Genomic DNA, 15,450 nt, shown 5'->3' with positions numbered 1-15,450 from the left:
TGTGCGCTCCGCACACAGCTTGTGTGCGTGTGAGCTGGCGGGCTAAGTGCAGACAGGCTGGAAAAAATAGAGGATCCCTGGCCGAAGGGGTCACAGAGCTGCATAGAGCCTTAAGGAGAGACTGGAGACGGAAGTGTTGGGGAAAGAATGGAAGGAGGAACCGGGGAGTCCCGACTCCCTCCCCATTCCCTGGTCTCCATTTTGGGCAGGCAGGGTGCGCCCCCAAAGAGGCAGAAGTGGGGCGCGCATGAACCAGACTGCCTGCGATTGCAACACGGTCCGCACAATTAGTGGATCCTTGGCCGAAGGGGTCACAGAACTGCCTAGGGACCCCTGAGGAAAGACTGGAGACAGAGGTGTTGGGGAAAGAACGGGAGGAGGAACCGGGGAGTCCCGACGCCTTCTCCTTTCCATAGCCTCCATTGTGCGGGAACAAGCCACACCCCCCAAGAGCCAATAGCTGAAAAGCACACAACAGACAGCCCCAAACCACCCAGTACAGGCGCGCACACTCGCGTGGAGTGGCCGGCCAGGGTTGGTGAGCATGTGTGTGGACCTGTGCCGGCTGGTGAGGGCTCGCGGGGGCGGGCAAGGCCTCCCGCAGGGTGGGTGCCGATGGGGCCTGCGAGGGAGTGTGCAGATCGGCGAGGGCAGGCGGAAACCGACCCGCGCGAGCCGCGAGTGCAGAGCAGTCCACAGAAATAGTGGGTCCTGGGCCGAAGGGGTCATAGAGCTGCCCAGAGTCCCTGGAGGAGAGACTGGAGACAGGATTAACCGGAGGGTCCTGGAGCTGACTTCCTTCCATTTCCATAGTCTCCATTTGGCGAGGGCAAGCGATGCCCCCAAAGAGCCAAAAGCGGGGAAAGGCACACAATAGAAGACCCTAAACTGACCAGTGCCCGGGCGCCCACCGGGCGCGGGTGCTAGACAAGTGCACGAGGGTGGGCAAATAAGCGCCCAGGCCGGCTGGGGATCCTGTGGGGCTGGGTACCCTGTCTGGCTGGGGAGCACGCTGAAGGAGCCGGTGGGAGAGTACAAAGCGATCCACAGAAATAGGGGATCCCTGGCTGAAGGGGTCACAGAGCTGCCCAAAGCAGGAGTCAGACACAGACAGTAGACTCCTGGAAGGCTGAAACAAACGACCTAAGGTCATATAGGGGTCAACAACTGACATCATCAGAGGCAGGCCCAGAAAGAAAACTAAAGAAAAAACAAACAAACAAATAATAAATAAAAAGACCTGCCTACTACCATAGAAGTTTAATCCACAAAGTCAGGAAATCTAGATGGATCAATTGAAGCAGAAGCATAAATAAATAAAAATAATAGACTCACAAAAATGGAAAGAAAAAGAAGTTCCCCCCCAAATGAGAAGAAAGGAGGAATCCCCACAGAGAGAGCTAAATGAAATAGAGCAAGGGAACTATCAGATATTGAATTCAAAACAATGGCTCTAAGGAAGCTCAATGAGCTCAGCCAGCTCAAAGATAACTATGAGAAACTGCAGAGAGACTACCAGGATATTACAGTAAACTATAGCAACCTGGAAAAGGACATAGAAACTATCAAGAAGACACAAGAGGATATGAAGAATACCATTTCTGAATTGAAGAACACAGTAGAAGGAATCCAAAGCAGGCTGGATGAAGCTGAGGATCGAATCAGTGAGATGGAGGATAAGGTAGAAAGAAGCTCCCGGAAAGAACAAGAAATGGAAAAAAGACTCAAAAAGAATGAAGAGGCATTTAGGGAAATGCAGGACAACCTGAAACGCAATAATATCTGCATAATAGGGATACCAGAAGGAGAAGAAGAGGAGCAACAGATAGAGAACCTCCTCGAAAACGTAATGATGGAAAATTTCCCCAATTTGAGGAGAGAAAATGTCTCATGGATCCAGGAGGCACAGAGAACCCCACTCAAGAGGGACCCAAGGAGGTCCACTCCAAGACACATCACCATTAAAACGGCAACTATCAAAGACAAAGAGAATCCTCAAGGCAGCAAGGGAGAACGAGAAAGTAACATACAAGGGGGCCCCGATACGCCCAGGAGCTGACTTCTCAACAGAAACATTACAAGCCAGAAGGGAATGGCAACAAATATTCCAAGTCATGAAAAGCAACGGCCTACAACCAAGGCTGCTCTACCCAGCAAGGCTCTCAATTAAAATAGGAGAAATAATAAGTTTCCCAGACAAAAGAAGGCTAAAAGAATACATCTCTACCAAACCAGCACTCCAAGATATGCTAAAGGGACTGGTTTAAGAAGATGAAGGAAAAGAGTGAGAAAGAGAAAAACACACGTACAAAGAGAAAAAATGAATAGGTTTCTATCAGTAATAACTCTCAATGTAAATGGACTAAATGCCCCAATCAAAAGACACAGGGTAGCTGAATGGATAAGAAAACATGACCCACACATATGCTGCCTACAAGAGACCCACCTCAGAGCAAAAGACCTACACAGATTGAAAGTAAAGGGATGGAAAAAAATATTCCAAGCAAATGGGCAAGAGAAGAAAGCAGGAGTTGCAATACTTATATGAACAAAATAGATTTCAAAACAAAGGCCATAAAAAGAGACCCAGAGGGACACTTTATAATACTTAAAGGAAGAATCTATCAAAAATACATAAACATTATAAACTTATATGCACCCAACAGAGGGGCTCCCAAGTATATAAGGAAAATCTTGGATGACTTCAAAAAAGATACACACAGCAACACACTGATAAGTAGGGGATTTCAACACCCCACTGACAAAAATGGACAGATCTTCCAAACAAAACATCAATAAGGATATTGTGGAGCTGAATGACACACTGAATCAAATAGACTTAACTGACATATATAGAACCTTACATCCCAAAGAAGCAAAATATACATTCTTTTCAAATGCTCATGGAAGTTTTGCAAAGATAGACCACATGATAGGACACAAAGCAAGCCTCAGCAATCAGGAAAACTGAAATAATGCCAAACTTTTTCTCGGACCACAAGGGCTTGAAACTGGAAATCAACCTCAAAGAGAAACTTCAAAAACTTGCAAACTCATGGAGACTGAACAGTAGACTATTAAACAACGAATGGGTCAATAATGAGATAAGAGAAGAAATCAAAAAATTTCTGGAAACAAATGGAAATGAACAGACAGCAGTCCAAAACCTATGGGACACAGCAAAGGCGGTCCTGAGAGGGAAGTTCATAGAAATACAGACCTACCTAAAAAAGACAGAAACATTTCAAATAAAAGACCTAACACTACAACTTCAAGAACTGGAGAAACAACAACAAATAAATCCCAGAGCAAGTAGAAGGAAGGAAATAGTCAAGATTAGAGCAGAACTGAATGACATAGAGATGAAAAGAACAATTCAAAGGATCAACCAATCCAGGAGCTGGTTCTTTGAGAAGATAAATAAAATTGACAAGCCTTTAAGCAGACTCATCAAGACAAAAAAGGGAGAGGACCCAAATTAATAATATCAGAAATGAAAGAGGAGAAATAACAACTGATACGACAGAAATACAAAGGACTGTCAGAAACTACTATGAACAATTATATGCCAAGAAATTTGAAAACCTGGATGAAATGGACAAATTTCTAGAGAAGTATAATCTTCCAACACTGAAGGAGGAAGGAACAGAAAGATTGAACAGACTGGTAACAGCTGGGGAAATTGAAGCCGTCATCAAGAAACTCCCAGCACACAAAAGCCCAGGGCTGGACGGTTTCACAGGAGAATTTTACAAAACATTTAAGGAAGAGATTACTCCTGTCCTTCTCAGACTATTCCAAAAAATCCAAGAGGAGGGAAGACTCCCAGACTCTTTCTATGAGGCCAGCATCACCCTGATGCCAAAACCAGATAAAGACCCTACAAAGAAAGAAAACTACAGGCCAATTTCACTGATGAACAGAGCCGCTAAAATCCTCAACAAAATATTGGCAAACCGCATCCAGCAATATGTTAAAAAGATTATCCACCACGATCAAGTGGGATTCATTCCAGGGATGCAGGGATGGTTCAGTATATGTAAATCAATAAACGTAATACATCACATAAATAAAAGAAAAGACAAAAACCACATGAGCATCTCGATAGATGCAGAAAAAGCATTCGATAAGGTACAGCACCCATCTATGATCAAAACACTCAGCAAAATGGCAATAAATGGGGCATTCCTCAATGTAATAAAGGCCATATAGGAAAAACCTACAGCAACATCATACTCAATGGGCAAAAACTGAAAGCTTTCCCACTAAGATCGGGACGACCACAAGGATGGCCTCTTTCACCGCTTCTATTCAAGATAGTATCGGAAGTCATAGCCACAGCGGTCAGACAAGAAAAAGAAATAAAAGGCTTCCAAAAAGGAAAGGAGGAAGTAAAGCTATCATTGTTTGCAGATGACATGATAGTATACATAGGAAACCCTGCATACTCTACCAAAAAACTCCTCAACCTAATAAGTGAATTTGGCAAAACAGCAGGATACAAAGTCAATATTCAGAAATCAAAGGCATTTTTGTACACCAGCAATGAAATAGAAGAAGAAGAAATCAGAAAAAAAAATCATTCGATATAGCAAGAAGAAAAATAAAGTACCTAGGAATAAATTTAACCAAAGAGGTAAAAGACCTGTACGCAGAAAACTATACAACATTGAAGAAAGAAATTAAGGAAGACACAAATAAATGGAAGCATATACCGTGCTCATGGATTGGAAGAATTAATATCATCAAAATGTCCATACTATCCAAAACAATTTATAGATTCAACGCAATCCCTATTAAGATACCAATGACGTATTTCACAGAAATAGAACAGACATTTCAAAAATTTATATGGAACCATAAACGACCCTGAATAGTTGCAGTAATTTTGAGAAAGAAAAACAAAGTAGGAGGGATCACAATACCGGACATCAAACTCTACTACAAAGCCACTATACTCAAAACAATCTGGTACTGGCACAAGAACAGACCCATAGACCAGTGGAACAGAAGAGAAAGTCCAGAAATAAGCCCAGATCTATATGGGCATCTAATATTTGACAAAGGGGGCAGAAGCATAAAATGGAGCAATAACAGCCTCTTCAACAAATGGTGTTGGGAGAGCTGGACGGCTAAATGCAAAAAATTGAAATTGGATCATCAGTTGACACCATACACACAAATAAACTCAAGATGGATAAAAGACTTAAATATAAGTCGCAACACCATCAAAGTCCTAAGAGGAGAACATTGGCAGGAAACTCTCAGATATCCCACGCAGCAATTTTTTCACTGATATGTCTCCTAAAGCAAGGGACATAAAGGAAAGAATAAACAAGTGGGACCTCATCAAAATAAGAAGCTTCTGCACGGCTAAAAAAAACATCAGCAAAATGAAAAGGGAGGCAACTCTATGGGAAAATATATTTGCTAATGATACATCAGATAGAGGTCTGATCTCTAAAATATATAAAGAACTCACTCGACTCTACTCCAAGAAGACAAATGATCCAATCAAAAAATGGGCAAAGGACCTGGGCAGACGCCTTTCCAAAGAAGAGATGCAGAGGGCCCAGAGACATTTGAGAGGATGCTCGGCATCACTAGCCATCAGAGAAATGCAGACCAAAACCACAATGAGGTATCATCTGACACCGGTCAGAATGGCCATCAGAAACAGATCTGCAAATAACAGGTGCTGGCGAGGCTGTGGAGTAAAGGGAACACTCGTACACTGCTGGTGGGAATGCACACTGGTGCAGCCATTGTGGAAAGCAGTGTGGAATTTCCTCAAAAAGCTGAAAATGGAATTGCCTTTTGATCCAGTGATTCCCCTGCTGGGACTATACCCTAAGAATCCCAAAACGCCAATTCAAAAGAACCTATGCACCCCAATGTTCATAGATGCACCATTTACAATAGCCAAGTGTTGGAAGCAACCTAAATGCCCATCAGTAGAGGATTGGATCAAAAAACTATGGTACATTTACACAATGGAATACTATGCACCAGAAAGAAAAAAAGAACTACTAAACTTCACGACAGCATGGATGGAACTAGAGAGCATTATGCTAAGCGAAATAAGCCAGGGGGCAAAAGACAAATACCATATGATCTCACCTATAAGCGGAACCTAACCAACAATACAAAGATGCAAGGAAAATAAGACCAGCAACACTGAAAGGAAAAGAAACCAACAGAGACAAGAGGGAAGTGGGGAGGCGGGGGAAAAGGAAGGGAAGGGGGAAAGTCAAGGAACATATAGCAAGCACTCATGGACAAAACCAAAGGGGGAGAGTTGAGGGAGGGTGGGAGGGAGGGAGGAGGCAAGGGAAAGTGGTGGGGGGAAGGCAGAGACAAACGTATTTGAAAAAATAAATAAATTTAAAAAATTATTTGCAATTATAAATTAAATATAGCATCCAGCATTCGGACTCCTGAGGATAGATTCCTAGAAATGGAAATAGTAGGGCAAAGGGTATAGTATTTTTAAGGTTCTAAGTGCGTGATGCCAAATGGTGTTCCAGAAACTGTGTACCAACTGGTCCTCCCACTAGCAGAGAATCATCAAAACATCCCACCCCACTTCTAAGAGCACACACTCGCCACTCCAGGGCTTAATCTTTGCCAGCTGTTTCATCCCTCGTATAGCTCTTGCATTTCTTTTAGTCTACTCACCAGATCTAAGCTCTGAAGTTTAAATCCATAAACCGCTCCTCGTTTACTGCTGTTCATATAGTTCCCTAGGGCCAAGATGATCTGCAAAGACAGAGAGCAAGCCAAGAGAAGCCCGTCAGCACAACTCCCGGCAGAGAAATGCGGCAGGCCAGTCAGCTCTTCCATACACATACACATACACATACACATACACATACACATACACATACACATACACATACACATGGAAAACGTCACTTGCCTCCAGAATTTTCTTGAGTTTTTGAGATGACTTTATAGAGACAGATGCTGCTATAATTGAGTGCAGTTGCTAGATTCCAGTCAAAGGAGGGCAGGGGAGAAAAAAAGAAAAAGATGTTACAAATGGGCAGCTAATTGGAAGCTAAAAATTAACACAGAAGAAAGCAGGCCTGCATTTAGACCTTAAAGCCTTAATGCTGAGATTCTATTTTTCCTAAACATAAATTCAAGTTGTCTTAGGTGACCATGTAATTACATGCAAGCTTCTCTCTAAAAATAAGAAGTAACATCAAAACTTGCTTATCAGAAAACCTACAAGCAATGAGACTCACTCAACAGCATCTTCTAGCAGAACTCAATTCCCTGCCCTTTACCTCTAGCCATGTAATACAGTTTATACTTTTGAATCAATGGGGCTGTCCAAGAATGAAAACAAAACAGCTAAGGAATATAACCACCCCCCAGAAGCTCTCAGGATATATTTTGAACAGACGTACTATTATAATTTATTAACAAAAGTCTATTTAGAAATAGAACTGGGAAAGAACTTTTTATGATGTTTATGATATTCCTAAGTCTCTACCAGATTAACACAAAGGAACAAGAGGCGGTTGGCTATTACTTCTATGCCACTACTATGTGCTGTAACAAACTTCCAAGGAACCAGATGCCTACGATACATTTAATGCTTCCAATGAAAGCCAAAAACTTGTTCACTAAAGGCACGGGCTCGTTTTTGGAAATGAAAGTCACATTTTCAGTCTTGCCAGCCCAACCAGAGATCTCGTATCTGCAGGAGGGGACTGAAAATTTGAGGGAATCATTTTCCCTTGTCCTCTGTACTGACGTGCACTTTAAAATCCAGAGGACCCCTGCAGACACAGAAAAGGGCGTTCTCTAGGGAGAATGGCAACAGGCAAAATGGAAAGTCACCCTTTTCAGATTTACTCGGCATACACAGTAGGAAAAGGATGGCTGAAGTAAAAATGGAATCTGGAAAGCTCTAGGAAGTAGTCTTTAGAGCCCATGACACTAAGTACAATTCTGAGAGAGACTGAAACAAGCAAAAACGATTCTATGTCTCGTGGGACCTCCTCCCCTGCCAGTCGGTCCACTCACAGGAGTCAGCATCTGAATGCTTTCAGCAAAGTTCCCGATGAAGGCCATGATGGTCATCTTCTGCAGGAGCCTCTCGATTTTACTGAACTGCATCATGAACCGGTCTTCATCTGACAAGTTCTCCACAGGCTTCCTTTCTCGCTCATAGAGCCGGAGCACTTTCACCTCATTCTCAGTTGGCAAGAACCTCATTAAACATTCTACAAAGTCTACGGGCAGTGTCTTCAAGTCAAATCTGAGGACAGATGTGGACCTGTCAGTGTTAGGCAGAAAACCCCCAGCCCTTTCAGCCATACCCCCATCCGGTTCAGCTCATAAGACACCAAGTCAGTTCTTCACAGCTGGATGGTGAGGACGCTCCAGTGGTACTGGCCGCTGACTATGCATCAAGCACCCTCATTGGTCCTTCCTGAAAACTGGGACCTTATCACATCACCATACCAGTTTCTAAGCTGTTAGCATAGCTCTAAACCTCTAGAACTCAGCAGTGAATGACAGCAGGAAGAGACAGAGGGAGGCTGAAGCATCTGATGGTTAAGTCATTCAAGGACATGGTTTTTAGGAATGCTATATACTGCTAATTATGAGATTAATATTACATACACAATTACAGGATATAGGGTGAACTTTGTAAAATATTTCAATTAAACCAATAACCTGGTATATATTTTCTTCTTTAGGAAAAAAAATGCATCCAAATGCCTGTGCCATATGGATATTTTGGCTTAATTGTATACATCTCTTGGAGGAATACCGGGTTTGTGTGGATGTATACTCAGTTTGAACAAAGAAAGTATCTGCTACAATCTCTACTATCCAGACAATCTTTGTGTAGAAAAATAATATAATAATATTTAATCATCATGACAAATAAGGTATATAAAAATTAAAAACCAAAATGCATATCAGGTTTCAACATCAGAAATTAGAACAGACTGTAGGATGCATGAGACTATTAGATTATGATGCTGGCTGAGGATATAAAATTGGAGCAAATGCTTTCTCAGGGCCATTTACTGCTGTAAGAATCCCTGATCAAAACTGATGAAATGCCAATTTACAATGACTTAGTTCCTAAAACATCTAATAACATCCTTGTCATATTTGAAAGTGACCATGACCATAAGAATAGAAATATTCTTCTAATAGAAAAGTAAATAAAACCAGTGCCTTCCCTGCCATGCAAGGATAAAAACAAAACAAAATAAAACAAACAAAAAAACACTGAACTTTGTTTAAAATGTCCTGGCAGCACTAGAAGCAACAGCAATCACATTACTATTGTTATAAATTAAAATATGCATCTGTATTGTAAGTACATCTGACATCAAACTTTGTCATCCATCAATGCCATCAAATTTGTATTCAACAAGTCTGACTAAAATTCAGATAGTCCAGAGGAAACTGACATTTACTTCCTTTTTTTAGCATCTGCAATACTCCACTCAACTTTCCTTTTATGTAAGCTTTGCTGTAGATCTACATAAGAGAACAGATCAAGCTAATAAATATCACAATTCCATTGTTATTCTTCTAAAACTATTATAATTACTCATTCTAATATGGCACTCCCAAGAGTAATTTCTGGTCTACCTCTTTTAGGTTAACATTTTATTAAACTCTAAAGTTGCATATATGTACCAAAAAGATTCTCTGATGTGTGGATATCAAGAATTGCCCAATCTTTTATCTTAGATCTGGCTTCACTACTGAACTATTTCTGTCATCTACCGATGCATAAGTTTCTTGTTTTGATCCTAAGTGTACTAAAATATTGTTTTCCAGAATGCTTTGAACTTACACATGAATAGCTTTACAGATCTCATCAGCGGTCTTGCCAGCTTTCCTTAAGGTTATGGCGAGGTTTTTGGCCCTATTTGCTTCCAGTAACGTCACTTTGTTGGATCCCTTCTGTGTTATCTTCTGTTTGCTTGAAGAAAGGTCAATGGCAGGGCCTTGGGCTTTTGTCTTAAAAATTTCCTCAAATTCATCCACATTCAAATCCTGGGGTAGAGCGGACAAATGGATTATACTTAAAAATTAAGTCAGGAAGCCCCCACTTAGACAGTTTCTTAATTGACAAAGAACTTACTTTTTCTTTTCAATACTTGTCTTTGGCCATGGCTAGCTCTATCTTCCTATTTGTGTTTAAGTGTGACTTATGCCACATATACAGACATGAATGTCTAAAGTAGACAACGGATCCCAACCAGCCCATTCAAATGCCTTTCAATAATTCGTTTGCAGGGAAGGCCACCACAGACTAAAACTATCCATCAAACCAGCTAGTGAGTATAATTTTTAAGTTCTTATTCACTAATAATTTAATAAAGAGTTTTATGCTCTTTTATAAGTTAATGGCAGATACTGTGTCAGATATATATATATATGAGGTCTGTCCAGAAAAACTGCAGCCATTAATAACATAATGAGAACAGTCTGCACAATGTCAATCTAATCTGGCAGCCAAGGAGAGTGGACTGGAACACACATGTGTGAACAATGGCAACTTCACTGTACTAGTCAGTGGGGACGGTAAACGTCATTGAGCAAGCATGTGTACAGTGTAGCTGTCACATTCAAAGTCACTGAATGAGTACAGCAATAAATCTGCATCAAATTTCATGTTAAGCTTGAACATTCCTCTGTGGAAAGTATTAGGATGGTTCAGAAGGCAGCAGTTATGGACCACTGGTGACTGGCAGCTTCATCACGACAATGTGCCTACTCGTGTGTCATAACTTATGCAGAATTTTTTGGCAAGACATCAAATCACCCAGGTGACTCAGGTCCCTACAGCCCAGATTTGGCGCCCTACAACTTCTAGCTTTTCCCATAACTCAAACCACCTTTGAAAAGGAAGAAATTTCAGACCCTGCACGAGATTCAGGAAAATACGACAGGGCAGCTGATGGCGATGAGGAGAACCATGTGAGGTCCCAAGGTGCCTACTTTGAAGCAGACTGAGGTGTCTTTGTCCTATGTACAATGTTTCTTGTATCTTATATCTTCTTCAATAAATGCCTCTATTTTTCATATGACATGGCTGCATACCTTCTGGACAGACTAAATGTGTGTGTGTGTGTGTTTGTGTGTGTGTGTAGTGGCATATACTGATGATTCTCAAAAGTATTTCGTTTTAACATAATTTTTTAAACAGAATTTAGAATCACCTTACAAAGTACTGTCCAATTTTATTCTCTGATATTATATATCTTTTTTTTCTTTACATCAAAGCACTTAAAATACTAGCACTTTAATCAACTGAAATTTCAAGAATAACAGCACACCCATTTTGGCTTTGTTGCATAGAGAAGGCCCCGTGTGTCTAACCAACCAGAAAGATACCTCCAGTATCCGCTCGTCGTCAATTTCATTGAAGACTGTGCCATTGATCTGATTTGGCTTCAGGGCAACCCAGTTAAAAACTGGCATTCTGAATTTTGTCTTGATTGGCTTCTTAATTTTCACAGCTACAGCAGTCAGAGAGAAGGAAATTAAGATTCCATCAAGACCTCCTGACCCTTAAGAATAATCAGACAACAGTCCCTGCAGATGACACTTTGACACTGGAGGAAGGAGGCAAGAGGCACCCAAGTGTTTTAAAACATCACACATGGCTCTGGCCAGAGCAATCGGAGGTCTTCATTTGATTGACTGATACAACATTGTGTAAAAGTTATCTAAGAGCCAGGGGCAGATTTTTTTTTTTTAATGCATCAGCTGTTTGCTGTATTACAGTAACAATGTTAGGACAATGCTTAGGACAAATAAAGAACTAGAGAACAAAAATTATTATTAATATTACTAGAGAGCAGAGAGGGCAAATACTCTGTGTGACTCAGTTTGATATTGATGAGCATTAAGTCCAGTTTTGACATACTAAATTCTTGGTTCTAGAACACATATCTCCAAACAAATCTTAAAAGATGATTGAAGATTGCAAACGGTGGCTCTCTAAACCACCAGGAATGTAACATCAAGAATGGTGACTCTCAGCCAAAGCAATACATTCCCGGGGATGACTTCGATGATGGGGATTATACTGGCTCCTGAGTTATTTCAAACAGACAAAGGGCCATGCATGGCCCCACACAGAAAATGTTTAAGACAGAAGGGGACTTGGAAATCAGGATTTGTATTGCTTTTTGAGAATGGCCACAGTCCCTTCTGTTTCCTCAGAGGTCAACTGTGTGTGACTAGAAGGCGTGGATGAACTCACTAAAAATACTGAAAACTTCTTAATAGAGAGGGAAGGCTCTATCTCTGAGGGGTCAAGGGGTCCGTGCCAACTCCTCTTACTTCGGGGAAATGAGCAAAAGAAGGCAATTCATTAAAAATTCCATTAACTAATTTGCATTAGTTTGATGGAATTGCATATCATAAAGAAGTCTTCCCAAACCATTTAAAGTTATATATATTCTGCTTCTTAAATCTGTCCTGGGATGCCCACCATGCTGTTTGGGAGCTTTGCCGTTGCCATGATTAGCAAGGGAAGAAGAGGAACTTCACTGCAGAACAACAACAACAAAAACACAAAACACAAAACACACCTGGGCTTTTACCTGGCTGCCTGCCTCGGTGGGAGGTAACTGGAAGGGGGAGGCAGGCAGCTCCTCTCATTCCTCCAGAGTTGCAAAGGCCATACAGTAAACAGCAGGAATGTCCTCTGATAAACCGACACAAAAGCATGCAGCAACACAGAAACACAGCTCTGTCAAACCAGGCCTTTCCACTACCAAAGGTGACACCTTAGTTTCTGCTACCCAACAGTGTTGGATTCCTTGCTGGACTGCCTTTTTGCCTATGCTGCCCAGGAAAACCCATGTCCTTCAGGAGAGGGAGGATCAGACCTTCCTCTCAGAGGCGGGGACCGCAGTGATTTTGAGGGGGAAGAGCAGGGATCAGAGGAAGGGGCTGCGCAGGGATGTTTTCACAATCCGAGGTGAAAAGCCAGTGATATTTGGTTCCACCAGTCGTCCACAGGCACTGCAGGCCTCGGGACACTCACTGAAAGTCATTTTTTTTGCAGCCACCCTACCTTTTTTAGCAAGATTAGGAATAAGCCTGAAATCAGAACACAGGAAAAAGAGTTCTTTTCAGGAAGGTTGTCCTGACTTTGGGGAACGGATGATGGTGGGGGAGGGGAAAGGCAGTCAGGGGAGGACCTTTAGCCTGAACACCGTATATCAAGGTCACCCAAGGTGACTGTGCAGGTGACCTTGATATACGGTGTTCAGGCTAAAGGAGGCCAGTGGGAGGGAAGTGGAAAAGCGGCACCCAGTAGCTTTTCCTTGTTCTGTGGAGCTTTCTTTTTTCTCTCAGAATAAATCCAAAATCCTTCTAGAGCTGAGGCCTTAGATCCAACTGTGAAAATTAAACAGAAAGGGAAGAAAAAAAACAGTCCTTTTCTTGGGAGGGAAGGGATGTGGTACATGACAGAGGATGTCTGTTTAAAGGGCCATAATCTCTTCTACAGGTTCAACTAAGAAGTGCGGGCAAACCTGGAATAACAGTCAGCCAACACCAAGACTTCCCGCAGACACAAAGCCAAAATGCAATGGGTCAATGTAAGATGGAGTGGAAGATGCCAAGGCACAGTGTGACCAACAGGAGCACAAGGCAAATACTCAACACACTCAGTGAGGAGCAACCTACAGAAAAGCTTGATTGGCCCATCTTTTGTGGAAGCAGAAAGAACAAAGGAAATACAAAAAAAAATTAGATATGGTTAGAGTCAAGTGGCTCAGCAGGTGACACACTCTTCATATGGAATTTCATGCTTCTCGGACACATTTCCCGAGGCAGCGCAGAGTCAAAAATTCATTTCCCTTCAGGCCTTCCTTGAAGACTCATTTGTTTTCTTTTAAAAAATAATCCTTTTTAGAAGAGGGGAAAAAATGGTTTCATTATAGTGGTCCCAAACAGCCATATTCAACTGTGCTAAGTCTTCCTTATGATATGAACAATTTTTTAATGAAAAATAATCAGCCAGGGTTCACATTCTCAGTATGAAGTTCCAAAGCACATTCTGCCATAGAGGCAGCAAAGGTGCAGGCTGCCCAGCGGTCTCTTGCAGATGAACTAACGAGGAAATGGGAGCCATGTCGATCTAGCACAGATCTGAGGAAGTAAACCATACACTTCAAATGCACATTTCACGCCACTATTTCCTCTATAAATGCAAAGAAAACTCAAGTAAATTAAGGGACCTCTTCCTGGTCCCCGGCTTGGCCACCAAGAACACACTTGCTCATTGGCTGGGAAGATACCCTTTTGCCTATAGATCCAGGGACCTAGTCAGGTCACAGGTTTCTAGCCCTCCTGGAGCCCTTGGCATATCATCTCAGCTTTGTCTCTGGCTCTGCTGGGACATCTTTATTCTGTCTGGCATTTGCTTCCAGAGAAAGAGAGAAAGACAGCTACTGAAAGCGCTGGTAAAACATCCTACCACATGGGCTAGAACCGCTAAGCATTAACGGCCAAATTAAAGATAAGTCATGAAAAGAGATTAAAGGTCTTATAGAAATGGTCTGATGTCAAGCTACCAAACACTCATAAGGGGTCTTATAATTCTTATATCATGTAAAACAGAACATCCTATAATTGTTTAAAGGTCACTTACAGCGCTGAAGAGGAGTTTCTTTAGTTCCACTTACATTCTCTAAATTGCATAGAACACAAAGGGGACAAGTTTCAATCGTACCGACTCTAAAGGGGGCAGTGGGTAGATGGCCTGCGGAACAGAGTTCCACACCACAAAACTGAGGGAAGCAATGGGGCCAACAAATTTTTAAAAGTAAGTAGGCAAAAAAATAAATAAATAAAAAATAACCAGAGAGGGCAAGGCTCCTTCAGAGGGACCCTGGACCTACACATCAGAGCCTGGTGGCTCTTTCACTCTGCCAGGGCCGGTCTGAGTTCCGCGTTAGAGCTCAGGGAACGCGCGTGGGGGCCGCAGCACATGTGAGGTTTCGCCAGGGAGGAAGGAAGCAGGACCACAGGAGAGACACCATGGCAGCCATCTCTCGCGGTGCGCAGCTCAGGGGCCAGGCCGGGCCAGTGAGCCCCGTGCACAGGACAGTGACAGGTTTTCACACTCGGTCACTTGAAAACAGTCTGTTGATGGGACAAATTCCTGGGGCTGCTTAAGAGGTTTGTTTGTTTGTTTACACTCCAAAGGCCAACTGTTCCACGATGACATGCTTTCAATTCTTGTCCTTCAGAAGCAATAAAGGTTCTAGAAGAAAGCGGTAGATGGGAGACCCTGAAAGGTTAAAACAAGTCACTGGTTTACTGCAAACGTTGCTTTAAACAGGCACCTTGTTTGTGACTTTGACGGTTTTACAGAAGTTGGGGTGGAAGTAAACACCACAGATTTGATGTGAGACAAGTTTGCCGTGGGTGGCTTTT

At 42.2% G+C, this 15,450-nt stretch overlaps 1 protein-coding gene across 6 annotated transcripts in view; it reads right to left on the bottom strand.

The window, feature by feature from the left end:
• FMNL2 (formin like 2) overlaps positions 1 to 15,450 on the bottom strand; it is a 300,538-nt gene that overhangs the window by 16,252 nt on the left and 268,836 nt on the right. For all 6 annotated transcript variants that reach the window (XR_008528208.1, XR_008528209.1, XR_008528210.1 and 3 more), the window contains 5 exons: positions 11,386 to 11,510; positions 9,839 to 10,041; positions 8,038 to 8,272; positions 6,920 to 6,988; positions 6,679 to 6,759 (listed from right to left, as the gene is read on the bottom strand). Coding sequence is in view for 3 of the 6 variants with exons in the window: in XM_054562400.1 (XP_054418375.1) it covers positions 6,679 to 6,759; positions 6,920 to 6,988; positions 8,038 to 8,272; positions 9,839 to 10,041; positions 11,386 to 11,510 (713 nt within the window). In the remaining 3 variants the exon portion in view is untranslated. The remainder of the gene's footprint in view (positions 1 to 6,678; positions 6,760 to 6,919; positions 6,989 to 8,037; positions 8,273 to 9,838; positions 10,042 to 11,385; positions 11,511 to 15,450) is intronic.

This window comes from Pteronotus mesoamericanus, unplaced genomic scaffold (genome assembly GCF_021234165.1).
Source record: "Pteronotus mesoamericanus isolate MK-2021 breed Mesoamerican mustached bat unplaced genomic scaffold, CSHL_Meso_final scaffold_651, whole genome shotgun sequence".
Classification (NCBI taxonomy): Eukaryota; Metazoa; Chordata; class Mammalia; order Chiroptera; family Mormoopidae; genus Pteronotus; species Pteronotus mesoamericanus.
Note: the sequence above shows the minus strand (reverse complement) of the source record. Positions and strands in the feature narration are given on the sequence as shown.